This window comes from Neomonachus schauinslandi, chromosome 6 (assembly GCF_002201575.2).
Source record: "Neomonachus schauinslandi chromosome 6, ASM220157v2, whole genome shotgun sequence".
Lineage (NCBI taxonomy): Eukaryota > Metazoa > Chordata > Mammalia > Carnivora > Phocidae > Neomonachus > Neomonachus schauinslandi.
In genome coordinates, this window is record NC_058408.1 from 140,998,474 (window position 1) to 141,026,282 (window position 27,809).

At 48.4% G+C, this 27,809-nt stretch overlaps 1 protein-coding gene across 1 annotated transcript; it reads left to right on the plus strand.

Moving 5' to 3' along the window:
• Positions 1–15,847: 15,847 nt before the first annotated feature.
• Positions 15,848–27,375, plus strand: KCNK18 (potassium two pore domain channel subfamily K member 18). Its single transcript, XM_021700164.1, has 3 exons — positions 15,848–16,067; positions 18,574–18,702; positions 26,579–27,375. Exons 1-3 carry the CDS (start codon positions 15,848–15,850, stop codon positions 27,373–27,375), a joined length of 1,146 nt encoding a protein of 381 aa, XP_021555839.1.
• Positions 27,376–27,809: the final 434 nt, after the last annotated feature.

Genomic DNA, 27,809 nt, shown 5'->3' on the forward strand with positions numbered 1-27,809 from the left:
CCAGGCACCCCTGGAGGATACATCCTGATTTCAGAGAAGCATAAATGTGAGAAAGAATGTGGATCTTCGAGTCAACGAAATACAGAACCTTAAGTCCATCTGTTTCCATCTCGGTCACTCCTGTTCTAGTATAAGTCTTCTCCCATCTGGACTTCCTGCATGCTCTTTCAGACCTCATATTTACTCCTCCTCAAGCCTTCTCTTCTCCCATTTATCCACTGGCGAGTCCTGTTTACCTCCAAAATCTACCTGCATTCTAGTGATGTCTCCATACTTCTCTTCTGTGACCCTCGTCCAGGCCCCACCATCTCTTGCCTAGACAACCGGTTTCCTCACTTCCTCCAGCAAGCCACAGGAAATCTTTCTAAAGAGGAAGCCAACCTCATCACCCTTCATGTCAAAACTCTCCAGAGATTTCCAGTTGTACTTGGAATACATTTAATGGCCAGGCTACCTGTTCATCGTTTTCCATTTGTCAGCTTGCTCCCTGGGCCGCAGCTCCCTGCACGTTTTTCTCTGCCTCAGACACGCTGAGCTCATATCCATCTCAGGGCTCTGGCATTTGCCATTCTGTTTGCTTCAAAAACTCTTGTCCTGGGCCTTTGCACAGATACTTCCTTCCCACCAGTAACGGGTCAACTCAAATGTCACTTCTGAGGAGGGACTAAAGCTGCCTCTCCACCCTTATGTCCCCCTCCCAGTCACTGTCACTTAATACCTAACAGTATCTGATTTATGCATTTATTTCTCTTTCTCCTGTCACTAAAACGTAAGCTTCTTGAGGGCAGGGACTCTGTTCTCTGCTCCTACTTCAGCACCTGTGGGCTTAGCACAGAGTAGGCAGTCAATAAATATTGACAAATTACTTGGTTCCCTACTCCCTACTTGCTCTTTTGTCCTTCTGAACTTGACTGCTAGACTGATCTTTTAAAAATGAAAATCCTGACCATGACTCCTCTACTTAAAACCCGTAACTGCTCATTACAGTACTGAAGCAATGCGTTAGCAGCATTCTGCTCTCTCTGATCTGTTCTATTTTCATTTTCATTCCGTTCAAAATGCTTTCTAATTTCCCTCATGATTTCTTCTTTGAAAGAAGAAGGGCTAGTTGGAAGTGTGTTACATTTAGTTTCCGAATATTTGGGGATTTCCAGATATCTTTGTGTTACTGATTTTTAATTTAATTCCACAGTGCCCAAAGAACATACTTGGTACGACTTGGATCCCTTTACATCTATTGAGACTTGTTGTGTGACCTCAGATATGATTGATTCCCATAAATGTTCCATGTGCATCTGAGAAGAATGTATATTCTGCAGTCATGCACAGGAATGTTCTATAAATGTCAGTTACTCAGTTTTGGTCGAGAGTGTCATTCAAATCTACTCTATTCTTGCTGATTTTTTGCCCACTTATATCAATTCTTTAGAGAGGGGTATTGACATTTCCAACGATAATTGTGGATTTGTTCATTTGTCCTTGAATTTTATCACTTTTTATTTCATATATTTTGAAGCTCTATTATTAGGAGCAAGCCATTTAAGATTGTTATGTTTTTTTGATTAATTGACTCATTTATCATTACAAAATGACCTTCGTTATCTCTGGTAGTATTCTTTGTTCTGAAATCTATTTTATCTGATAGTAATATAGTCATCACGGCCTTTTCTTCTTCTTTTTTAAAAAAGATTTCTTTATTTCTTTCTTTATTTCTTTTTTATTTTTTCTATTTTATTTATTTATTTTTAAAGATTTTATTTATTTATTTGAGAGAGAATGAGATAGAGAGCATGAGAGGGGGGAGGGTCAGAGGGAGAAGCAGACTCCCTGCCGAGCAGGGAGCCCGATGTGGGACTCGATCCTGGGACTCCAGGATCATGACCTGAGCCGAAGGCAGTCGCTTAACCAACTGAGCCACCCAGGCGCCCGATTTATTTATTTTTTTAAAAAGATTTTATTTATTTGACAGAGAGAGACAGCGAGAGCAGGAACACAAGCAGGGGGAGCGGGAGAGGGAGAAGCAGGCTCCCCGCCGAGCAGGGAGCCCGATGCGGGACTCGATCCTGGGACTCTGGGATCATGACCTGAGCTGAAGGCAGACGCTTAACGACTGAGCCACCCAGGCGCCCCGATTTGTTTATTTTAGAGAGAGAGAAAGCACCAGCGGGAGGAGCATTGAAAGGGAGAGAGGGGCGCCTGGGTGGCTCAGTCGTTAAGCGTCTGCCTTCGGCTCGGGTCATGATCCCAGGGTCCTGGGATCGAGCCCCGCATCGGGCTCCCTGCTCCGCGGGAAGCCTGCTTCTCCCTCTCCCGTGCCCCCTGCCTGTATTCCCTCTCTCGCTGTGTCTCTTTCTGTCGAGTGAATAAATAAAATCTTAAAAAAAAAAAAAAAAGGGAGAGAGAGAGGATCCCAAGGAGGCTCCCCACTGAGCATGGAGTCCCATGCGGGGCTCGATGTCACGACCCTGAGATCAGGACCTGAGCTGAAACCAAGAGTTGGATGCTTAACCAATTGCACCACCCAGGCACCCCACAGCCCTATCTTCTGACCGGTTTAACATGGTATATCTTTCTCCATTCTCCTAACCTACTTGTGTCTTTCTATTTAAAGTGTGTTTCCTATAGACGGCAACTAGTACCTCCATCTCACCTTGAACGCGCCCGATCTCGTCTGATCTTGGAAGCTAAGCAGGGTGGGGCCTGGTTAGTACTTGGATGGGAGGCTTTGCTTTTATATCCAATCTGACAATCTATGCCATTTAATTGGGATGTTTAAACCATATATATTTAATGATTATATTGTTATGGTTAGGTTTCAGTCTATCATCTTGCTATTTAATTTTCATTTGTCTCATTTGTTCTTTTCTTCATAGATCACTGTGCTTTGTTGTCTGATATCCATCTTTTTATTTTTTATTTATTTATTTATTTTTAAAGATTTTATTTATTTATTTATTTGAGAGAGAGAATGAGAGAGAGCATGAGAGGGAAGAGGGTCAGAGGGAGAAGCAGACTCCCTGCTGAGCAGGGAGCCCGATGTGGGACTCGATCCAGGGACTCCAGGATCATGACCTGAGCCGAAGGCAGTCGCTTAACCAACTGAGCCACCCAGGCGCCCTGATATCCATCTTTTTAAACATTGTTTTATATAATTTGTCTTTTTTTTCTGGTCAGAAGGATATCTTATCCCTGTTATTCCATTTTGACTGGACCTATTGATTGTCTTTGAGTTCATTAATTCTATCTTCTGTTGTATCCAAGTCTTGAGTTAAATATTTAGTTAAACCTATACATTTCTAAAAAAAATAGACTTCATTCTTTAGGGCAGTTTTAGATTCATAGCAAAATGGAGCAGAAAGTTCGGAGAGTTCCCATATACCCCCTGCCCAGACACATACACAACCTTCCCTACTATCAACATCCTGCACCAGAGTGGTACATTTGTTATAATCAATGAGCCTACGTTGACACATCGTTATCATCCAAAGTCCATAGTTTACATTAGAGTTCACTCTTAATGTTGTACATTCTATGGATTTTGATAAATGTATAATGACATGTATCCACCAATATAGTATCATGCAGAATCATTGCATTGCCTTAAAAGTTGTCTGTGCTCTGCCTATTAATCCCTCTCTGCCTCCTAGCCCCTGGCAACTGCTGATTCTCTTACTGTCCCCATTGTTTTGCCTTTTCTAGAATGTCATATAATTGGCATTGTACAGTGTGTAGCCTTTTCAGATTGGCTTCTTTCACTTAGTAATGTGCATTTAAAGCTCTTCTATGTGTTTTCGTGGCTTGATAGCTCATTTCATTTTTAGCGCCAAATAATATTCCATTGTCTGGATGTACCACAGTTTATTTATCCATTCACTTACTGAAAGACATCTTGGTTGCTTCCAAGTTTTGAATATTATGAAAAAAGCTGCTATAAACATCTACATGCAGGTTTTTTGTGAACATATGTTTTCAACTTCTTTGGGTAAATACCAAGGAGAGCAATTGCTGGATTGTGTGTTAAGAGCATGTTCAGTTTTATAAGCTGTCTTCCATAGTGGCTCTACCATTTTGCATTCCCACCATCAGCGAATGAGAGTTCTTGTTGCTCCACATCCTCACCAGGGTTTGGTGTTGTCAGTGTTCCACATTTTGGCCATTGTAATAGGTGTGTGTTGTATCTTGTTGTTCTAATTTGCAATTCCCTGATGTCACATGAGGCTGAGCATCTTTTCATGTGCCTGTTTGTAACTGTGATATTCTCTGAAGTGTTTGTTCAGATATTTTGCCCATTTTTAAATCAAGTTGTACTTTTCTTTTTACAACAATCTTTTAAAAATTTATTTTCTTTCATTCCTCAGCTTTGAACCCAGGTAAATGCTTCTCTATTCATGTAAACCTTCTCTAGGCTTTTTCTCCCTTATAACCTCATATGCTGCTCATAGGCACATTTCTCCACAGCCTTGCAAGAATTATTAACCTTGTTCTTTGCTCTTCTTTCCCCAGTACTAGATACAGGAATGAAGGAGAGAGGCTACTTGATAATCTTTGTTTTACAGACTTATGGACACCACATAACACAGTGAATGGAGCCCAGATGTCCAAAACAGGGCACAGTCTCAAAAGTTTCCAGCCTCCCCTTGAAGGTTTCAAGACCCATCCAGTTTTTGCCCTAAGACTCACATACCTTGCTAGCCCCTATAAACTGTCCCTGGGTTCAACAAACACAAGGCAGATTTGGGGCTGATCCCTGACTTCTCATTGGGCTACCCTTCTGATAATAAAGCTTTCTTTCTCTGCTTTAAACCCAGTGACACAGAGATTGGTTTACAGCAAATCAAACACACTCATCTTATTTCAGGGTTTGGTAACAATTTGGTGAGCCAGCCAGGAGGGGTGGGCCATCCTGAGGGGCGGGCCATCCTGAGCGGTGGGGTGACTTGGGGGATTTCCCGAAGCTGCTTGGACCATGTATCAAGTCCATGGGAGTTCTCCTGGCTAGCTCCCCAGCATCATCAGCTGCATTCAGCATCAAACCACAGTTGGAGGAGAGCAACCTCTATTTGGCCACTGGGAGGCATTCTACAACTGAAGGGTAAGTTTCTGGTGTGCATAACCAGAGACTGTTCCTCTCGTTTGCTTTTGGTCCTTTTGGGGACTGTTCCTGCTGTATCTGTGTCTGGGCATCTGTAAGAGGGATCCCCACAGTTTATGAGATGGAAAAAGTCGTCTAACTACCCATATTAATTATGTTTCCTCCCACAGTGCCTTGATTGTTGTCTTTGTGTGTTGTATGTTTATCTTGCTTGTAAACATGCGAAATGCTGATTTGGTTCTGGACACTTGGGGCTGCATATTCCAAAACCGGTTTTAGTTATGAATTTATGAAAAAGAAAAAGATGATATTCTTTTGTGACACTGCGTGGCCATAATATTTATTAGATTCTGGAGAAAAAATGACCAATTAATGGATCCACAAGTTATAATACTATCTTACAGTTACATTTATTTTGTAAAAGGGAGATATTTGGAAATTGGGCCTTTAATATCTTCTCCATCAATATGAGTAAAACAAAGGTAGATTTTGTTTGCATCTTGTTTGTGTATATATGTCCATATGTGTTATACATGTGAGATATTTTCTCTACCTCGGATGGTATTGCAAAAATTAATTTGTAAAAAGCTCTATTTAATTGGCTTAAAGACAAGCACTTGTAAAAATTGGGCATTCTAAAACTCTGATTATAACTAACCCAAATGTTTTTCAAGTTCACATGGTCTGGAAAACTATTTGATATTAAAGCAAATTCAAGTTTGTTGGTTTAATTAAAACAGACATGTATTTAGAGTTATCAGCATCAAACATAAAACTTTTATTCTACCAAGGTTTACCAAAGGTCAAATGAGCTCATGCTGTCCTGTTACAGAATTTGTCAACAAAAAGGATAACTTAAGAATAATGGTTAGCTGTTTAGTGTCATAAAATTTTCATAAATTTATCTCAACATAATTGTTGAGGATAAACAGATGAACTTTAAAGTTTTGCTAAGTTAAATAGTGAGTAAAGTTAAATCCATTACCTGGGCATCTGGGTGGCTCAGTCAGTTAAGTGTCTGCCTTTGGCTCAGGTCATGATCCCAGGGTCCTAGGATCACGTCAGGCTCCCTGCTCAATGGGGAGTTTGTTTCTCCCTCTGCCCTTCCCCCTATTCCTGCTCTCTTTCTCGCTCTGCATGCTCTCTCTCTCTGTCAAATAAATAAAATCTTTTAAAAAAAGTTATAACCATTAAATGTCTAGATCATTTCCAAATAAGACAAAGTCCTGAAACATAATTACTAAATATATGTTTATCTGCTTATGGCTTCCTATTGCAGAGAAACTAAAGATACTTGGGTCCATTAGTAAACATGTTTTATGCTTTATTTAAAAAGTTATACTATAAAAGAACACATGTTTCTAGAAATTATGAAATATATTCATAAACTTGCCAGTCTAAATAATTCTGGTATAACAGATGCTTCGCAGTTGGTGACTACTTCGTTTTCACTGGAGATTGAGGTTTCTAAGAGTTAAATATTCTAATAAATGTAGTTGAGACTGCAGGAAATGATAAGGAAATCAGCTCTGTGTGTAGGGAAAGTAGGATATGTATTGTTGGTAAGAAAGATTGGAGGAATGAAGAGGTATTTTCACTTAGGGAAAAGAAAATAATTTTGTCCTAAAAGGAGACTGGTTATTTAAAGAAGGTAAGCTTAGGACAATATCTAAATGTAAAAAGAATGTTGTGGAAGGCTTGTGAGAAGGAAATCTTTTTAAAAGAATTTTATGCATGGGCAGGATGCATGAGAAGTCATTTTTGAATTTATTAGAATTTATGAGTTAGAATTATTAGAATTTATAAGTTTTAATATCAAAAGCACACTGGTATAAAATTGAAATTTGGTCTTTCTCTCTTTTAAAATTTCTTAGATTACTGGTCTACACAAGTGTATGAGAGCTGACAACACCAACTCCATCTTTGGCTCTCTATCCTTTTTTTTTTATTATTATTTTTAAAGATTTTATTTATTTGACAGAGAGATAGCAAGAGCAGGAACACAAGCAGGGGGAGTGGGAGAGGGAGAAGCAGGCTTCCTGCCGAGCAGGAAGCCAGATGTGGGGCTCGATCCCAGGACCCTGGGATCATGACCTGAGCCGAAGGCAGACGCTTAACGACTGAGCCACCCCGGCACCCCTTTGGCTCTCCATCTTGTCCCTGTTTGCGCAATGGCCTCTCTCAGTGTTACGTGTTCCAGGCCCCATGGAGGTTAATGTATGCCTGACTGGAATGCCAGAAAGCTTGTTCTGACCTTCCCTAAAGTGTTGCTCCACTTGAGATAACTAGTTGAGATCCTCTGGTGCGCAGAAGGCAGCACTTTAGATAACTACCCTATGACCTCACTACCATGCCCCTTGCTCTATAAAAAGTGTGGATTAAGATCGGGCTGGGGTGGAGAGTAGATGCGTACAGCCTGGACCACCGGCTCCTGTGAGTAGGCCACCTTGAATAAGGCTCCGTGGAAATGGTATGGAGTGGCTTGTTTCATTTTTTGGTCTTAAGCTGCCTTTTCATCTGGAGGATACGTTACTGACCCTCCTCTACCTTCTAGCAATAAGAAATTGTAAACAAAGGTTTTTCTTTACCTTTAAAGATACCCGCCTAGGAAAACAAAGTTTCTGTGTTGTCTTTATCAGGTCTTTGATTACTTAAAAAAGTTGCATCTTCTCAGTATTAAAAGAGCTAGTTTTGCTAACAACTATATAACCCTCTGTATTTGCCTTTGGAATTTCTGGTTACCACCTTAACTAAATAGATAATTAAGTATTAAGTTGTATAATGATCTGTGATCCTATTTAGGCATGGATTTTGTAAATTTTTTTTTAAAGATTTTATTTATTTGACAGAGAGATTGAGAGCACAAGCAGGGGGAGAGGCAGGCTCCCCACCTAGCAGGGAGCCCGACATGGGGCTTGATCCAGAACTCTGGGATCCTGACCTGAGCCGAAGGCAGCTGCTTAACTGACTGAGCCACCCAGGCGCCCCTAATTAGGCTTCTTTATTTTGTATGTCAAATTACATGGGAAGCATTGTCAGACAAGTGATGATAAACCTTCTTATGTTATGAGTGAATGCTGTAATTGTTCCGGAAATTACATACAGTTCCTAAGCTTTTGATATGTCCTAGTATAATGTCATCACTTGTAATCCTAATTATTAAAATGTTGTGTGTCACAGAAATAACTGAATTTCCCTGTCACCTGCATTATAATGAACTCTCATTAGATCTTTAACCATGGCCATTTTTGAGTCCTTTGTCATTTACAGTTATTGTTTTATTCTGATGCCCTTGAAAATGGGTTTCAGCTTCAAAGAGATTCATGGAAAGGACTTTTTAAAAAATTTATTTTATTTAAATTCAATTAATTAACATATAGTGTATTAGTTTCAGAGGTGGAAAGGACTTTTGACAAACACAGGTTTCCTACATCTGTAAGGTCATAAAACGAAACTAAGAATTTCTTACTAATAGGAAAGCTGCATTCAAACAGAACATGCACGTGAGCAGAGGGAGGGGCAGAGGAAGAGGGAGAAAAGCAGACTTCCCACTGAGCTGGACACAACCTGAGCAAAAACCAAGAGTCAGACGCTCAACCAACTGAGCCACCCAGGCGCCCCTGGGCTACTCTTCGGATAGTAAAACTTTCTCTGCTTCCAACCTGATGCCTCAGATATTGCCTTACAGTGCATTAGACCCATGAATCTGATTCCAGGGTTTGGTAACAACTTTATTGAGATGTAATTGATATGTAACATTGTGTAAGTTTAAGGTATATAATGTATGATTTGATAATGTTATGTATTGCAAAATGAGGTTGCTCTTATTGAGTTTTAAAACTTCTTTGTAGATTGTGGATAACAATCCTTTATCAGATATGTCTTTTGAAAATATTTTCTTTTAGTCTGTGGCTTGTCCTCTCATTCTCTGGACATCCAGTAAGTTTTAAATTTCATATGTTTTAATTTTAAATTTAGAATATACTTTTGATTGTCTTTTTTTAAAGATTTTATTAGAGAGTGAGCAAGCACAAACAGGGGAGGGGCAGAGGGAGAGGGAGAGGGAGAAGCAGACTGCCCGCTGAGCAGGGAGCCTGAGGTGGGGCTCGATCCCAGGACCCTGAGATCATGACCTGAGCTGAAGGCAGATGCCAAACTGACTGTGTGACCCAGGCACCCCTTGATTGTCTTTAATAACTTGTAGATATTGTTAAAATTTTTCATTCAGCCATTTGTCAACCTTTTCTTCTATTTTCTTTAACATATGAAGCTATGTTAAACTAATTGTCTGCTAACTCTCTCATCTGGATCATCTGTGGGTCTACTTCTTCTTTCCCTACTTGATTATGGTCACATTTTCCTCTCAGTGTGTCTGTAAGTTTTTTATTGTGTGCTAAATCTTCAGGACGGAAAGCGTGGGAAACTCCAGACCCCAACATTCTGGAATAATAAAAATAACTGTACTTCAAAGTTTTCAAAGCACTTCCCATGTATTGTATCTTTTGACTTTCCTCATTCTACCTGCCACCAACCAGGATAACTATAAGAAGAAGTTATCTCTGCCAAGAGATTTTATGAAGGCCCTGGCCAGAGACTTGGAGACATGAGTCTCCATCCAAGTCTGTGAGGGCTGTGTCTCTGGCTACAGTCTCAGGATGCCCTCTGCCCCTTGGGGGTGTGGTCAGTTATGTCCTCACCATCAATGACCCCCATCTTCCTAGGCCATGGCCACCTGTTAGAGGTTACATTTTTTAGCCAACCTTATGGCTGAATGTAGCTGTGACAAAGTTCTCATCAACTGAATGTGAATAGAAGTGGGGGCGCCTGGGAGGCTCAGTTAGTTGGGCGTCCAACTCTTGGTTTTGGCTCCAGTCATGATCTCAGGATCGTGGGATCAGGCTCTGCGGTCAGCACAGAATCTGCTTGTCCCTCTTCCTCCCCCGACTTGCGCTCCTGCTCTCTCTTCCTCTCTCCCTCTCACTCTCCCTCTCAAATAAATAAATTAATTAATTAATAAATTAATAAAACCTTAAAAAAAAGTGATGCGTGTTATTTCCACCCCACTGGCTTAAAAGAAAGTAGATTGCCCTGACGCCCTCTTTCCCTTCCCTTTACTAAAACAGAGGTGGGCCTCAGAGGCCAGTTTTAAGCGTGTAGGTGAGGACAGTGCCCTAGGGTAGTGCTTCTCAGACTTCAGTGTGCTTCGAAATTGCCCCGGGGGGCTTGGTCAGACTGCTATGTCCCACCCCCAGAATTTTGAAATCTATAGATCTGGGATAGGGCCCACGAGCTTGCATTTCTAACAAGTTCCCAGACAATGGTCATGCTGTTGGTCTAGGGGCCACAATTTGAAAATTGCTGCCCTAGGGAAAAGATGGAAAGACCCCGGCTACTTAGTGTCAGGATGGAACAGGGCTGCCCCAGCAATGTGTAAATCTTGCTTTTGGACTATTATGTAAGAGATCAATATACCTCCTTTTTTTTTTTTTTTTTTTTTAAGCACTGTATATAGTTCAAGCAACTTTGCCTTCACCCCATCAAGGACACAGGTGATTGCCCAGTAGGGAATGGTCTAGGCAGGTTTTGGATCAGTGACAGCCCTCACATTCAATCTTCTTCTTTGGTCTGCAGGTCCAGCTCTCTCTGAAGGAATCAGCCCTTCCCCATAAGCCTGACCATGCAGATGGCAGGCCACAGGGCCCTCTGCCCAGGGCAAAGCTGACTGGACTGGAGGTGGAGACCCGACCTGAGAGGTGCCCACCTAGGCTGGATAAAGCAAACAAGCTTTGGAGGTCTGGTTTGTACACCCCACCCCCACCTCCCTGCCTTCTCTCCACCAACCTGTTTGTATTAAGACTTTCTTTCTTCAGTTCCCACACTCTCCCTTAGGTTAAGATTGTAGGTCGTAAGTATAAAGTGGGTTGTACAACTTGATTGTAACACAGCAATTTGATTTTGGGAACCAATGCCGTGTTTAATGTAGGAGTGTAATTGGCTCCTCATTATTTTTAAAAGAATTGGTGGGTTCATTGTGACCGAGAAGCCCACCCCACCCGCCATGCTCGTCCTCTCTCAAGAGAGAGAAACAGAAACACACACACATACACACCCACCCATGGGCAGAAAGCATGGTGCCATGTCTCCTTCCAGGGCACGCTGTGGTGCGAGAGTTCGCCCGCGGCCAACACTGCTGCTCCTGTACCAGAGGAATCCAGCCTGGGTGACGCTCTTCCAACTCTGCCTGGATTAGAAGGACTCGTCCTTGGCTGCTGGAATAGCACCATCCCCCTTCTCCACTGTCTGTGTACGCAGTACCTGCCTGAGGTGAGGTACCCTACTGGGTCTCAGGAGACCGGGAGGTGGCCTTAAACCTTGATCTTGTTTTATCTGTACCTTGAGTTCCTGTGTTCTCAGCAACACCACCGCTCATTTAGAGGAAAAAAACCCTTGCTCTATTTCCATCCACCCCCACCTCCAGAACTAGGAAATTTTACCTCAGTCAGACCTATGACCATGGATCTGCTCTCAGCTGGCCATTATTTTCCTTCTCCTTGGACATCTTTTGAGCTCTTCTCTTCCATGTGGCTACCCTAGGCTGCTTGGTCTCCCAGCATCCCTCTTTCTTCTGCCTCCATAAGTCACAGAGTGTTTGCATCTCACTTCCTAATTCATCCCTCATTATATTGAAATGAACGAATCCATCTATCTGTATCCTCTCTTTCCATGGATGGTGGGGACCTTTGTTGGCCTCACATCATCTGGCCTCTAGTGGGCTCCCAGGAAGTGCTTTTTTGGCTGGTTGATGTCCATCTGATGCCTCATTAGCAGAGGGATTTAGACTTCAGCAAGAGGAGGTCTTTCGCTAATCTTTGTCCCTTCCTCTCTAGGAAAAGGGGCTAGATAATGTATAGGAAGCAGAAAAATTCCCCTCTCCTAAAAATGAAGGAAACTTGGGTCTTCTCAGAGGTGGGGAGGGGTGACTGGATCTCATGGCCTGCCTTTATCCACAAGAGTCCCTTCTCTTGTGGATTCTCACCTATTCCTGCCACCACTATCCCACTGGCCCAAATGTGGGTGGATAACTCCTGTATACTGATAAAAACCATAACATTGAATCACATACAACTAGATCTTGTGGCTAACAGGCCGGAGCTCACCTGTCTCCAGTTTATGTTCTATCACAGGGTCTTTCTCTACCCAGCTCCCTATCTCCCTCCAGATGGTGCATGGCATCAGGGGTAATGGATACATGGCACTTGTTATGTTATTTTTTTAAAGATTTATTTATTTGTTTATTTGACAGAGAGAAAGAGCACAAACAGGGGGAGTGGCAGGCAGAGGGAGAGGGAGAAGCAGGCTCCCCATTGAGTGGAGAGCCCAATGTAGGGCCCAATTCCAGGACCCTGAGCCGAAGGCAGCTGCTTAACCGACTGAGCCACCCAGGCACCCTTGTTACGTTATTTTTTTTTTTTTTTTTTAAAGATTTTATTTATTTATTTGAGAGAGAGAGACAGAGAGCACATGAGAGGGGGGAGGGTCAGAGGGAGAAGCAGACTCCCCGCCGAGCAGGGAGCCCGATGCGGGACTCGATCCCGGGACTCCAGGATCATGACCTGAGCCGAAGGCAGTCGCTTAACCAACTGAGCCACCCAGGCGCCCCTTGTTACGTTATTTTTTATGGTATTCTAGATGCTTGAATTATGTATTAAAAGAAAAAAAAAAGCCCTTAAAAAGATAATGCAAATACACTCTCTGACCTCCACCATTTAATACTTTCACTTAGTAACACTGCCCCCAAGCACAGTAAATGGCGCTTAATAACAAATGACTTATGCATTCTTATCTTAAAATGTTGATTCTTGGCTTGAGTGAAGAATAATGGGAGCAAACTAAGGTGTTGTTCAAAAGTAACAGCCGGGAGAGGCATCCCATGTTCATGGACAGGAAGGCTTAACACAGTGAAGATGTCAAGTGTCTTCCCATTGGTCTGTGGGTTTAATGCAATTCCTAGCAAAATCCCAGCTAGGTTTTATGTAGACATAGATGCGATTATTTTAAAACTTATATAGAAGGTCCTTTAAATAGCTCAAACAATCTTGAAAAAGAAGAATAAGGTAGGAGAAATCACTATACCTGATATTAAGGCCTACTACATAGCTATAGTAATCAGACAGTATGGTATTAGTGGAAGGATAGACATTGGATCAATGAACCAGAATAAAGAACCCAGAAGTAGATTTACATAAATTCACTCAACAGACTTTTCATAAAGGTGAAAAAACAATCCAATGGAGTGACGATAGACTTTTCAATGAGTGGCACTGGAGCAACTGAGTATCCATAGGCAAAAAAATGAGCCTTGACCTAAGTGTGACACGTTTCGCAAAAATTAACTCAAATGGATCATGGACTTAAATATAAGCAGAAAAACTATAAAACTTTTAGAAGAAAATCTTTGGGATCTAGGGCTAGGCAAAGAGTTCTTAAACTTGACCTCATCTAGGAGGCTGGATACAGATGTAAGAGTGGGGATGAGGATGCAGACTGTTGGCTTGTTCTAGGCTTGGAGATTTTCTCATTCTTCAGGACTGTAAAGAAGCAATGAAGCATTGGTTGCTTTCCATTTCAAACTGAGAATTACATGATCATATTCCTTTACTGTCTTCCATCCCCACAATTCTGGGCTCTGTAGAGGTCCTGATCCCCAAGGGGGACACATTCACCAGGAAACCTAGTAAGGGGCCCATTGAACTACACCCTATGGCTGCTGCCGGGGCACTTTAGGATCTTCATAATCAGGAGCCAGAAAGCAAGAGAAGGGGTGACCATCTTGGCGAGGGCAATTGCCTTGTCAACGGAAGGATGTAGGGCTGCTTTCACACAACGGGGGCTGAAAGGAATATGAATGTAACTCAGGTGACCCACGTGGGTACGTCTTGGTACTTCTTACCCAACTGTGTCTATGAATGGACAAACATAAGCAACTCCAACCTGAAGAGGGTATGGTTACCGTGGACTCAGACCCCCCAGGAATGAGGATTTGGCTCGTGCCATGGGGTAAGCCATTGAGACAATAGAAGAGTTGGCAGAGGGCAAGGGGAATTTAGAATGGGTAGTGCAGGAAGGGAATGATGAGTATCAGTTGCAGCCCCGAGGCCAACTGCAGCAGAGGCTGTGGTCTGTCCTACTAATCTCCCTCTTCTAGGTTTGCCTTCAGGGGATCGATGTAACTTCATGGTAACCATCCAAACTTGTTGTCCTTACATTTATCATTTCTCCAATATGTTTTCAATGCCTGAATTGTTGCACTGGTCAACACCTTCCACCTGCACACCATCCCAGTCACCACTGGGGGAAGTTTATCAGCTGGAAGGCCATCTGGAACCAAGAGCTGTCTGTCCACCATCTCCCTACCAGTTGGGCATTGGTCAACCCAGTTCCAAACCCCCATCTTAGAGTCTGCTCTCTCAGGACGCTTTTGGTGTCAACTACCACAGGTTGGATCCTCTGCGAAGCAGACATGGAGATCTAGGGTAAAAACTGCAAAAACTGTACTGGGATGCAGGATGAGACAGAGAAAGCCTTCTGATCACGATGCAGAGCTGACAAAATCCCTGGCGGACCAACGGGGAGTTCTGGAACGTAGGTTGCAGGTTGGAGGAGTCCCTGGGGGTGGGGGCAGGTGTAGGGAATCTCTTTTTTTTTTATATATAAAGATTTTATTTATTATCTGACAGAGAGAGAATGAGAGAGAGCAAGCACATGAGAGGGGGGAGGGTCAGAGGGAGAAGCAGACTCCCTGCCGAGCAGGGAGCCCGATGCGGGACTCGATCCAGGGACTCCAGGATCATGACCTGAGCCGAAGGCAGTCGCTTAACCGACTGAGCCACCCAGGCGCCCTAGGGAATCTCTTGAACCCCCACCTTGCTCAGTCATTGCACAGGGCTTCCCAGCGAAGAGGGCTTGAAAGTTGAGGCACGCCCTGAAGGGATGAATAGCTGGAGGCTGTCGTGAACCGTGTTCCTTGAAGCTGCGCAGAGGATCTTTTTATGAAGGGGAATCCGAATGTGCCCACAACCCCGTGCTTGTGGCTGGCCATGTTTTTCTTGTGGCGGAGATAGGGCACAGGGGACAGACATTTCAAGGCCCTGCTTATGTCATATCTGCTAACAGCCGATTGGTTAGAGCAAATCACGTGGTCTAGCTCTGCCCACCTTAAGGCGGTGGCAAGGCACTGGGGGGGGGGGGGGTGGGGGGGGCGCTATGCTACAGGGAAGTGAAGAATTAGGACCGATAATTAGATCCATACAGGACAAAGGTTGTAGACTGTCGAGTTCCGGCCACGGCTGTTGCTGTTATTACTACCAGTCCAAGAAACCAGGTACCACAGACAACCCTCAGGAAGGACAAAAGTCAGATTTGGTACCTGGAGGTCAAAACTGCAGCTGCCGGATGGGAAAGGCCAAAGCACAAAGCCACCCCCACAGCGTCTACTCAAATCCCCTGCAGGGCAGCTCCCGGGCCCGTGGATCAATAGCAATTTGGGGTGCTAGGGGGGTGCCATCTAAGTAACTGAAGGTGATGAGAACCGGCTGCTTCCCAGTCCTTGGGGAAGCACCCGCACCATCCACTTAGCGCTGGAGTCTGGCCATTCCCTGGGCACTCCCATTCCTCCCCCGTCCCTCCTCCTGCTCCAGCTGGGGCCTGCTCCTGCCTCTTCCACCAGTTCCTCCTGTTCTGAGCGCTCCTGGGAGGATGGAGGCTGCAGGGCTACCCCTGGCCCGGAGGTGCTTTCAGGAGGCCCTGGAGAAGCTTTTCCCTCGCCTCTGCTTCCTCTGCTCCCTGGTGACCTATGCACTGCTGGGTGCCGCCCTCTTCTCAGCCATCGAGGGCAGCCAGAACCTGGGGCCAAATGACCCGGAATTTGAGGAGTTCTTGGTGGAGCTCTGTGGCATCTTGAAATGCAACAGAACAGGTAGGTGGCTCGCCTGGGTGGGGTGGGCCTTTTCTCCGTGGGTTGAGGCAGCCCCCAGAGAACAGAGGGCTGTCTTGCAGGAGGCTGGGGGGCGGGGGGGGTCTGGGACCCCTCAGTTTGGATCCTCCCCATCTCTGTGTGGGACCTCAGGCAAACCACTTCTCTCTGAGCCTCAGTTTTCTCCCCCATAAAATAGGGAGAACAGCAGCCTGTTAGTGTTGCTATGAAGAATGTAGGGAAAGCACTGAGCACCAAGTACATGCTCTGGAAGGACCAGCTCCCTTCCCTTTGCCTCAGTTCCCAGCCCCACCCAGACCAGCAGGCTCCAAGGAGGATGGATTGCTGGAGATTTGGTGAGGTTGGTTGGGGGACATGGGTGACTAGAGTTGGGGCTGGGGGTTCATAGGCTGGTCCTCCGAATTATGCCTGCCTGGCCCCATGACTCAGTTTACAGGAACTAGGATTCAAGGGACAATTAAACTGGGCTTGGCCCCCTCGGAGGAGCAGCCTGGGCCCCTTCTCTCCCATTTCCTGTTCCCAATGGCCTTTTCTACCGTCAGACTCAGGGCAAGGGAATTGGTAACTTGGGGGCCTGGTTTCAGTCCCGGTTGCTCCCCCAACTTGCTGTGTGATCTGAGGTAGAGCTGTTGCCCTCTCTGGGTCTCAGTGTGCTGGACAGTGGGGGCCCACAGTCTCAGGCCTGCCAAGCATAGGGACCCTGTGGGAAGCAGATAAAGCATATGAGGCCTCTTGAAAGGCACAGGCTCTTTACCTATCTCCTTACTGCCTTTCATTTATCTTTAGTCACTTACTACTGCTCTGCCTTGTTCCCCCAAAGCTTGCAAGTATGTATTTATCAGACCAGAATAAAAATACAGAGTCAATAAATAAAAGACAAAGGAAAAACAGCCTCTACAAGTGAGGGGAAGGATGTCCCTGGTGTGACAGGTAGGTCCTCAGCTGGGCTGCTCACGGCTCCTTCATTGGAGGCCGGCGGGAGGCTGGTCACAGGAGGCAGTCTCTCCTCCATGGAGGGTCCTACTCCTTCTCTCTGCATCTGTACCAGGCAGACACATGCCTACTCAGCTGACCCAGGAGGTGTCCTCTGCCACTGCCACCTCCTGGACTCGGAGCCACCCCTGGCCCTGATGGTAACAAGTTCAGAGCTTCCCAACCCTGGCCACACATCAGAATCATCCAGGGAGCTTGTCTGAAATACACATTTCCAGGCTCTTCTCCCAACCCACTAAATCAGGATTTCCAGAGCTGGGTTGGGAATCTTATTTCTAAAGTTTCTAAAGATTCTGACACACAGAATACAAGGGGAATACAGCACTTGTCCAACCCCATTTTGTTTTTGTTTTTTGAATAATCTCTACACCCGGTGTGGGGCTCGAACTCACGGCCCTGAGATCAAGAGGCGCGTGCTCTTCTGACTGAGCCAGCCAGGCGCCCCTCCAACCCCATTTTGTACTGATTTTTGTTGGAGATTAAAATGCTCAGTAAGCGTAGACCCTGTGCTGAACATGTCCTGTGTTATCCCACTTAATCCTCACGCCAACCCCAGGGGCCTGTATGAATTGACCCCTTTCACAGATTAGGAAACAGAGGCTCTGGGAGTTAAGCAAATGGCCAAGGTTGCAAACTACAAAGTGGAGCCAAGGATTCCACCCCAGGCATTTGGACTCCAGAGCCCACTTGTCACTGCCACGTCATGCTGCCTCCCTGGTGGGGAAACAGGCTCGGAAAGAAGCGTCTTGTCCACGGCTGTGGGAGCTACTCAGGGTCAGAGCCGGGTCTATGATGTCTGGACTCCCAGGTCGGCACCCTTTCACATTAAGTACTGACTTCCCCCTGCATGCCGGAGTCCCAAGATGGTTCTGGGATCCTAAAGCCCACTGGCCACCCAGGCCAACAGAACTATTTGGGAACCTCCCTGAGGAACCAAGGCCCCAGTCCTGCTCTGTTGGCCCTGGGTCAGATGTTGTGAAAGTCAAGGCTTCCCAGAAATCCTCAGGCGCCTCGGTGCCCACAGATCCCAGTGTGAGTACCAAATGCCATCAGGCGTAATGACCTCCGGGAGTGGGGATGGTTTGTATCCATATAAGAGCTTGCATTTCATAAGACCCATTTTGCTTTCAATTCTCAAGAACCCTCTGAGAGAGACTGAGCAGAAGTAGAATGCCCCTTTGCAAAGCGAAAGACTTGGAGGCTCAGAAGTTTCAGGAAGCCCCCTCAGGCCACATAGCAATCCTGTGGCTGAGCTTGGGCCGGACCCCCGTAGGCCTCTCCCTGGGGGGTTCCTCTCACGGGGGGTGTGGCCTCGTCATCTCTGAAGGCACTAAATGCAGGAACTAAGTGCAGAGACAGTAAAAGCAGAACCAGATTTTGGCATTAAGGGGCCACAAGGCAGGGGGCGTGCTGGTCCCTGGGGAAGACCCCTGCGCGTGGTGGGACCTGTCTGGAGCAAAACCCTCTGCCTCACTCTGGTCCTCCCTTTCCCCAGTTGAGGGAGGCAGGAAACGGGACCTCGGGGCGCTGCTGCAGAAGGTGAAGCCCCACTGGTTTAGCAAGTTTGCAGACTGGTCCTTCCTGAGCTCACTCTTTTTCTGCTGCACAGTGATCAGCACTGTGGGTAAGTCCGAGGGCAAAGGCAGGCCTGGGAGAGAGATGTGGGGGAGCGAGAGGGAGAAGGGGGAGGCTGGGGCCCCTTGGTGGGGAGGTGGAATGTTCGGTTCACTCGGTCAAGAAATGGTGATGGGGGCCGCCCCTGTGTGGGGTCCACCAAGCCGGTGAGCAGGGCTGTGCTCCTAAGGTGGGGGCTCCTGCTGGTGGGAATTTGGAAAGAGTGCCCTTCCTTCTGGTGGGTGCAGCCCCTTGCCTGGGTGGAGGCCCCAGGGAGCAAGGTGGGGGAAGCCTTTCAGCCCCCTCCTGCCCCTTGGCTGAATGTTCTCGTACGACAACCTCTTGCCAGTGGTGCCTGCCAGCCCAGGCTCCCGGGCATCGAATGTGGTCAGCACGCGAAGTATTCGGGGTATCGTGGGAGCGCAGAGTAGGGGCAGCTGTCCCAGGTTTGAGGTGGTCCAAGAGGCAAGACTTAAGTGGTAAGAACATTTTAAAGGTTCCCGGGAGGGGATGCCGGCCATGCTGAGTCAGGCAGGGAGAGCAGGAGTCACCAGTGTGGGGGAAGGTGGGCGTCAAGACAAAGGCCCAGTAGCAAAGGAGTGGCAGGCACTGTAAGGTTAATTAGGGGTGACGAGGGGTGGGAGGGAGAAGAGGGGCCAGTCCACGGGAAGGCCCTGCAAGCTGGGCAAAGAGGTTGGGTTCATCCTGAGGGCGGTGGGGAATGTCTAGAGGGTTTTAAGCAAGGGAAGAACACGGTAGCTCAGCATTCCAGAAGGATCACCCCAGCTGTAGCATGGGGGGTGGGGGGATCAGAGAGGGTAAGACTGGCAGCAGGGAGAGCGGTAGGGCGGCTTCTGTGGCAGCCTATGTGAGTGATGATGGCAATGGCCTCATCCAGGACAATGGTCATGAGGACGGAGAAGAGGGGTGGATTGGAGGAAGGCTGCAGGAAAGTCTGCAGTGGTTGGATACCTGGGGGATGAGGAAGGCACGGCAGTCTCTAGCTTTGCTGGGTGGGACCGGCAGGCTGTGGGGAGGGTGGTGAGGATGCTGGGCCCGGGGATGGAAGTGATGATTCAGGGCCAGTCAAGGTCAAGGCTCCAGTGGAGCTTCCGAGGGGAGACACCCAGCACTGCTGGAAATGTGGGTCTGGGGCTCAGGGCTCTGGGCAGGGCTGCGGAGCTGGGTTTCAGAGTCATCAGCATATAGATGGCAATTGACTCCCAGGGAACAGAAGGGAGCACCGAAGTGGGGGGTGTGGTGTGGGGAGGGAGGCCGGTGGGCCAGCGCAGGATTGGGAGCACTAACAGTGAGGTTGGAGGGAGGAAGGACCGCGATGGTAATGGGAGCTAACAGTTACCCCGGGGTTGTACTACGCTGCCTCCTTTAAAGCTCAGCGAGGTCTTATGAATCAGCTGGGGGAGCCTGAGCCCAGAGAGGTGCTGCCAGGGGCCAAGGGCACTCAGTGAGTAGAGCTGGTGCCCACGAATAGGCCTCAAGACTTCAAGTCCAGTGCTCTTTCCCCAGAGTAGCCTGCCAGCCTTGCAGGTCTGTGGGGTGCTGCAGGGACCCTGCCCAGCCCTGCCCAGGGAGCCCCAGGGAGAGCCTGCCTGTGCCTGGGGGGCAGGGGCAGCTCCAATTCCCAGAGAGACCTTGTGTCTGGCTGGAGTTGATGCCGGTGCCTGGAAGGAAAGGCACTTGGAGAGAAGGAGCCAGCCTGACCCCGCTCCCTGCCCTTCCTTTACGTGTGTCTTCAGCCCCCAAAGAAGGCAAAGATCCCTTATGTGCAAGTCACTGGCCCAGGGCAGCCCTTCCAGAGCCCAGGGTAGAGGGGAGGGTGTGGGGCACAGCTGTCCCCTGCAGTGGCCACTTGCTCATTTATAGGGGCCCCAGATCCTCTTCTCAGGGGCCACACGAGGTGTGGGCTCCTGGGTGACTGAACAGAGAGCGGACATGAGTGGGGGGGGGACATGGCAGAGCAGTAGCCTCCTGAGCTGGGGGGCTGGGCCTGTTCTTGAACTTGGGCGCTGTGTCCCTGGGTCTGCCTCTGAGGATGCTCGAGTAACTAAGAGCCCCTGGCTTCCCTCCGCAGCGGTGCAGCAGGAAGGGCCAGGTCGGAGGGGCCGTGCCAGGGCTGGCAGGCGTGTCCCCTGCTGGGGATGGGGGTCACAGGAGTGGAGATGGTGAGGCTGCCCTCCGCCAAGGCTCGGGAGCTCCTGGGTCAGCATCCCCACCGGGAGTGGGGCCCATGGCTCAGCCCCTGCCCCTCTTGGTCAGGGAAAAGGCCTGGGGCCCCGTCTTCATTCAAGAGAGTACCAGTCCCTGAGAGGGATGGGCCAACAAGGGTCACAGAGCCCTGGCCGTGGCTGCGTGCTCGTGCTGAGGCTCCTTCCCACGTGAGGGTGGCGCACACTGGTTAGCTGTGGACTCTGGAGGCTGGCCACCTTGGGTCAGCGGTGTGAGCATCAGGGAGCAATGTGGCCCTTCTGAGCCTCGTCCCCTCATCTGTAACGCCTCCCAGGCCTGCCTTTCAGATCAGTGTGAGGATAAATGTAAGTGGCAGCCAGGATCCTCTCAGCTGCCACTAATGGAAAATCCAACCCAACTGGCTTAAACTGCAAGGAACACGTGTTCCCTCCGGAGTAAGGAGTCCGGTGGAGACAGCCCTGGGGCTGGTCCGTGTGCAGCTCAGCCGTGGCATTGAGCGTCAGGTTCTCTCCCATCCTGCTCAGCAGGTCACCAATGTCCACTCCCGTCGGGGCTTCGCTGCATCTCGTAGACAGAGAAAGGGATGGCCATCACCACCAGCATAGAAACTCTCCCCAGAAAACTCCCAGCCCTAAGCCAGTCCCGGCAAGCGGATTAGGTCACCAGAATGACTTAGACCGGTTGGCTCTATCCCTAAAGCAGGTGGGGGAGCAGTGGTACCCCAGGAAAGAGGAAGGAACGGTTGCTGGGGGGACAACCAGAGTTGTGGCAACGGGCTTCACGAATGGGCCCGTGTTTGTGTCCACGAGCGCCCCCATGTGGCTCCTTTCGGAGCCGGTCTCTTCCCCTCCGTCGCTGCTACCCGCGGGGAGGTACGGGTAACCCGCAGAAAGAATACCACCAACTGCTGCAGTGCCGAGCAGTTGCCAGCACTGGGCATGGCCCGCACGGCCTTTACATGCATGATCTTGTCTAATCCTCATGACACGACAGTCCTGTGGGGTAGGCACTGCGGCCTTCTGCAGCGAGCTGAGGCTCTGGAGAGGGAGGTCACAGCCAGCAAGGCAGGGGCAGGGTGCAGCTGGCCTTTCCAGGGAAACCTGTAGCTCAGTGTAGCAACCGTGCCGGGGAAACAGTAGCCCCAAGGAAGATAGTGGAGATGAGCAAAGGGGTTCAGTTTGTTTTCCTTTGCCTCCAGAACTTCTGGGGATTAATGTAACGCAGGCTTTCTGGGCTGGCGCTGTGGGCGTCTCGAGCTAGATGATTCTTTGTGGCAGGGGCTGTCCTGTGCATTGTAGGATGATTAGCAGCATCCCTGGCCTCTACCCACCCAATGCCCCCACCTCTTCCCCTGCTGTCTCCACATTGCCAAATGTCCCCTGGGGGGGGGGGGCAAAATTGTCCCCGTTGAGAACTGATCTAATGCAGTGGTCCCTGGACCTGTTAGCATACATGAGCATCACCTGAGAACTTGTTAGAAATGAGAATTAATTCTCAGGCCCCATCCTAGACCTACTGAGCCAGAAACTATGGATGTGGGGCCCAGACACCTGTATTTAACAAGTTCTCCAGGTGATGCTGATGCACACTAACGTTTGTGAAGCACTGACCCTGGTGGAGGGTTCTCAGCCCTGGCTGCACATTGCAATCATCTGGCATCTTTTTTTTTTTTTTTAAAGATTTTATTTATTTGAGAGAGAGAATGAGAGAGAGCACATGAGAGTGGGGAGGGTCAGAAGGAGAAGCAGACTCCCCACCGAGCAGGGAGCCCGATGCGGGACTCGATCCAGGGACTCCAGGATCATGACCTGAGCTGAAGGCAGTCGCTTAACCAACTGAACGACCCAGGCGCCCTCATCTGGCATCTTTTATAAGCTCCCAAGCCTGGACCCCGTGGCAATCAAGTCAGAGTCTCTAGTGACAAACCCAGGCCTCAGTGTTTTTCAGAGCCCTCCAGGTGATTCTAATGGGAGTCCAGGCTGTGAACCACTGATCTAATGGAAATGCATTATCTTGGTTTAAATCCCAAGAAAGCGATGCTCCTATCAAATCAATTAGGATATCATGCTGTCCAGTAATTACAACTGGAAGAGGATGTTGGGGAGGTTCTCCACCGCATGTAATCAATAACAGTGTTGGAAGTGCTTCCTGCCCTACATCTCTGGGTCACCCTTAATGCACCTGGCCTTGATGCTGAAAAAGGGACACCTGGCAGGTGTGAGGTTGGTCAATCCCCAGTCATTTCCAATTGGGGCAGTCCCCCTGGATGAGAAAGTAAAGCACGTGGGGGTGCCTGGGTGGCTCAGTCCGTTAAGCCTCGGACTCTTGATCTCAGGGTAATGAGTTCAAGCCCCACGTTGGGGGGGCTCCATGCCCAGCATGGAGCCTACTTAAAAGAAAGAAAGAAAGTGCATGGACTATTAAATACTCACAGCCTAAGTGGAGTGGACTGACCGTATTGGAATATATGAATACGTTATAAGAAATGATAGGATTTTCCATTATGCATTTCAGCATTCAGTAATTGGTACAGTTAATACAATTTCCTTCACAGGGGCCGTGTGCTCTCTGAGATTTGCTTCCTTGATGCATTTTCTGGAATATGGCATATCTCCTGGGCTCTGAACATGTTCGACCTAGAGGCAGCCACCTCTAGTTTAAATCCACTAAATTCACCTTTGCCAAGGAGAACACTGGGGTGGCAGGTGGACAGGGGAAGTCTTCAGGTAAGGGGTGCACACCCGTGTCGGCTTTGAGCTGTGCCACCCCAAACAGGTCACCTGACTTCCCTGTTCCTTGTCCATTAAATGCGGTGGTAATGGTGATTGCGGGCATTAGGGATTTCGCTATGCAGGGAATTTTCATTCTAAAAGACACTTTATCCTAGAAATGGGATGTTCTTTTCTTTAAAATAGATCTGACCCTGGGACCCTCTCCTGGAAGCTGAGAGGTTTCTACTGTGGAGCCTCTCCTGAATCACCGGGGGGTGCACAGGAACCCAGGGGGCTCATCCACCATCTAGAAAACAGGGTGGTCCCCATCTCTGGGCCCGCATGGCTGTTGCTGACATCCTAAGGACTGATGGCTGTGTGGGGCCCATGATAAGCTTTGGCACAAGAATCTTTGCTGATATTCAGGGCCCGGGCTCTACCAGGACTCCGTGGCCAGGCCTCTCTGAGCTCCTGCCCCTCCAGGAGAGGCTCCAGGTGCCCTCCTCCCTCATCTTCCCTGCTCCAGGGACTCTTTCCACACCTTTCTTCATGGCTGGAGTGACTACCTGCCCAGTTTGCCTGGGACTGCCACAGTTTTAGCACAGAAAATAGGGTGTTCTGGGAAACCTCTCAGCCCTAGGCAAACTGGGCAGGTGGTCATCCCACCATGGTCCACTTCTGTTCCTCTTCTCCACATTCCCCTTTAAGTCCCCACCCCCACCTTCATCGCCTCAGTGCTTCTGGGCTTTTACTGAAGCCTGGACAAGGCGCTGAGGCCACTTCTGCAACCTCCTCTCCTAGAGGGGAGGACTGGAGCTGCTAGTGAGCCTCATGGAACAGGGAGGGGAAACAGAGGCATTTGGAACCCTTGGCACTGTCTCAACAAGTCCTGCCCCATGGAACAAACCTGGGTTTCTAATGGGAGGGTTAACCAATGCGGCTCCCATTCCTGTCCCCTGGTGCATACATACACCTGTCGCCACATCCTGCTGATGGTGGAGAAGTAAGCTCAAGGCCTTGCTTCCTTCTCAACTAGGATTCCTAGAGGGCAGGATCTCTGCCTGTTTCTTGTTGTACCCCCAACCCCACCCACAAGTGCCTGGCATAAGGTAGGTGCTCAATAAATGCAAATCCAGGATGGGCGCCTTTGTTCTAATTGCTCATGGAACAGTCTGCTCTTTTATGTCCTGTTATTGATCTCCATCTGCCATAACATACTCACTAGTGTGGGTATTTGATTCATATCTGCCTCTCCCCCTAAACCAGAAGCTCAGCAAGGTTGGATACCTCACCTCTGTGTCCCCAGCACATGCAGTAAGGGCTAAATATGCACATACGCTGTGAATGTACATTCAGATTTAACTGCCCCTGCCACCAAATGGTGCCTCGTGGAATCAAGGGTGGCGTGGAGTGCTTTGTGGTGGATGCCAACTGATTAGACCCTTTGAGGTCCCCAGCCCTCTCCAGGACCCTGGTGAGGGTGGGCAACTTGAACACGTACATGCTCCTGGAAGGCAGAGCCTGAGGCCAGAGTCGGCCACAGGGAGCTGGAGCCCTGGAGGAGGCTGGGACAGCCACTAGCAAATGCCTTCAAATCAGTTTACATAATTGGCCTAGGTTTTCCTGTATTAATCATCCCTTATGACATCAAAAATTAAACACAGGCATTTAATACAAAAGCTTTTCCCTCACTTTGTTGAAATCACTGAGCTCGCTCACTCCAGAAGATCCAGCTACCTGGGCTGTGGGGTTTGACGCCTCTCTGCTCCTGCCCTGCTGTAGACAGGAGGGTTGGGGCTGGGGTGGGAGGACGGGGGGCTCCTGAAGAGAACGGAAGCCGCAGCCCACCCCTCCCTTTGCTTGGCTGACTGGTTCGTAAGGATTGCCAGGTTCCATGCCCTTGGGTGCTCCTGGCCCAGCGGGGATGAATGCTGGTGTGGCAGCTGGGTGGGTCTAGGGGTTTGGCTGCCAACTCCACTCTTTGTCCCTGAATGCTCTTGGCCGGGTTGCTCCATTTCTCCAAGCCTCAGTTTCCCCACCTGTGAATGGTGCTAACGATGTCTACCTCTGCTGGTAGGTCGATACCAGCCCACAGTAAGTGCCACTGGCAGCTATTCTCAGCTTGAGGGCAGGCTGCCAACATTTCTCAGCTGCCCACTATGGGTCAGACCCTGGGCTCACATAATCCTTCCAGCTGGTCAGTATACCAAGCAAGGATGGTCATCCCTATTTTACCGACAAGAAACTTGAAAATGTGAGCCAAAGTCAAGTAACGTTCTAGTAAATGGCAGAGCTGGGATTCGAACTCAGGTTGGTAAGATTCTAGATGCTGGGGTCCTCACCACTTCACTAGCATTTGTGAACGGGTTTGTCCAATCTACTAAACCACAATGGCTCTGAGGGCAGCAGCTGTATTTCATTCCTTCCATCCTTCCACTGCCCCTCACGCTGTGTGCACTGCTGGACACTGTGGGCACATACTAGTAGCCTGTTATAGAGGAACAAATAAACGAGGAGGGCCGGACATCCTGGGGAGGACAAGAGTGGCTTCTTAACAACAGGTGCTTTTGTGGAGGATGAAGGAGGAGGTGGGTCTGATGGCAAAGCCGTCCATGGCCTCTCCCCTGCATTCATCCTGCCATGTGGATGCTTAGACATGACTGTAGCAAAATGAAAAGGGATCAGCTCACTCCCAGACATGCTTGTCCCCTGCCAAGGACATCTTGGGTCAAAGATCTGGACATGAATTGCTCCTCATCCTAAAGAGAAGCTGAGTTCCACCTGTCACTCCCGCCACCAAAGCGAGCCCAAGGCCAGATGGCGGATGAATGCTTTAAGCTGAATATTTTCAAACACATTGTGTAAACCATCATACCAGGGAGGAGAAATGACAGAAGGTCTTTTTAAAGCTCTTTTGGGGGAGGGGGAAGAGCAGACAACCACCCTGGGCTCCGTCCTCTTTTTCAGGTTACGGCCACATCTACCCTGTCACCAGGCTCGGCAAATACTTGTGCATGCTCTACGCCCTCTTTGGCATCCCGCTGATGTTCCTAGTCCTCACGGACACGGGTGACATCCTGGCCACCATCCTGTCCACGTCCTATCATCGGTTCCAAAAACTCCCATTCTTCCCACCTCCCCTCCCCTACTGGTGCTCCCGCCTGCTCTGCAGAAAGCTGGCCACCAAGCCCGTGGGCGAGGTTGTCCCGAGGATCGTCACAGATGCCCAAGAGCTTCCGGGCCCCAAGCCCGGCCCGTGTCCGTCCACCCCAAGCAGAAACACGGATCTGTTCGAGAGACTTCTTGCACGAGAGAAGCAGAACATGCTGCACCTGCCCCCGCGGGCCGTGGAGAGGAGTAACTCGTGTCCCGAGCTGGTGTCGGGGAGGCTCTCCTACTCGCTCATCAGCAATCTGGACCAGGAGGGACGGCAGGTGGAGAAGCTGGACGTGCCCCTCTCGGTCATCGCCCTCCTTGTGTTCGCCTACATCTCCTGTGCGGCTGCCATCCTCCCCATCTGGGAGAAGAAGCTGGACTTCGAGAACGCCTTCTATTTCTGCTTCGTCACACTGACCACCATTGGGTTCGGGGATACCGTTTTAGAACACCCCCACTTCTTCTTGTTCTTCTCCATTTATATCATCGTTGGGATGGAGATCGTGTGCATCGTTTTCAAGTTGGTGCAAAACAGGCTGATTCACATCTACAAAAATCTCATGCTGTTCTTTGCAAAAGGGGTATTTTACCACCCTGTTAAAAAGTGAAATCTCCGCCATCTCTTGTGTGACAAACACCAGCTGAGCTGGTTTCCTAGTGTTGTCTTTTGGGAGCCAGGGTAGTTGGAACTGGTGCCCTTGCAGCCTGTCCCCTGAGACCTTGGGGCTTAGAGACAAATCCTGCATGAGGGCTGATTTTGGTCCTGAGGCCCTGCAGAATGTGGCTAATGCCCTTCATATCAAGACGTCAGAAAAAAACTATCACCATCCTCCAAAGCCTGGTTAATTGGAGCCCCGCCTTCATTTTTCAAACCTCCCACCTGATGTAGATGAAAGCACCTTATGAATGTCACAGCTTTTCTTGAGTCACCAGAAAAAAAATTACCATTGCTCTTGCAATTTGTACTTTCAGCTCAATTAACATCTTCCCGAGCTACTCCCTGTTCACCCTTGATGAAACAGGGTGAGTCTGAACCACCTCT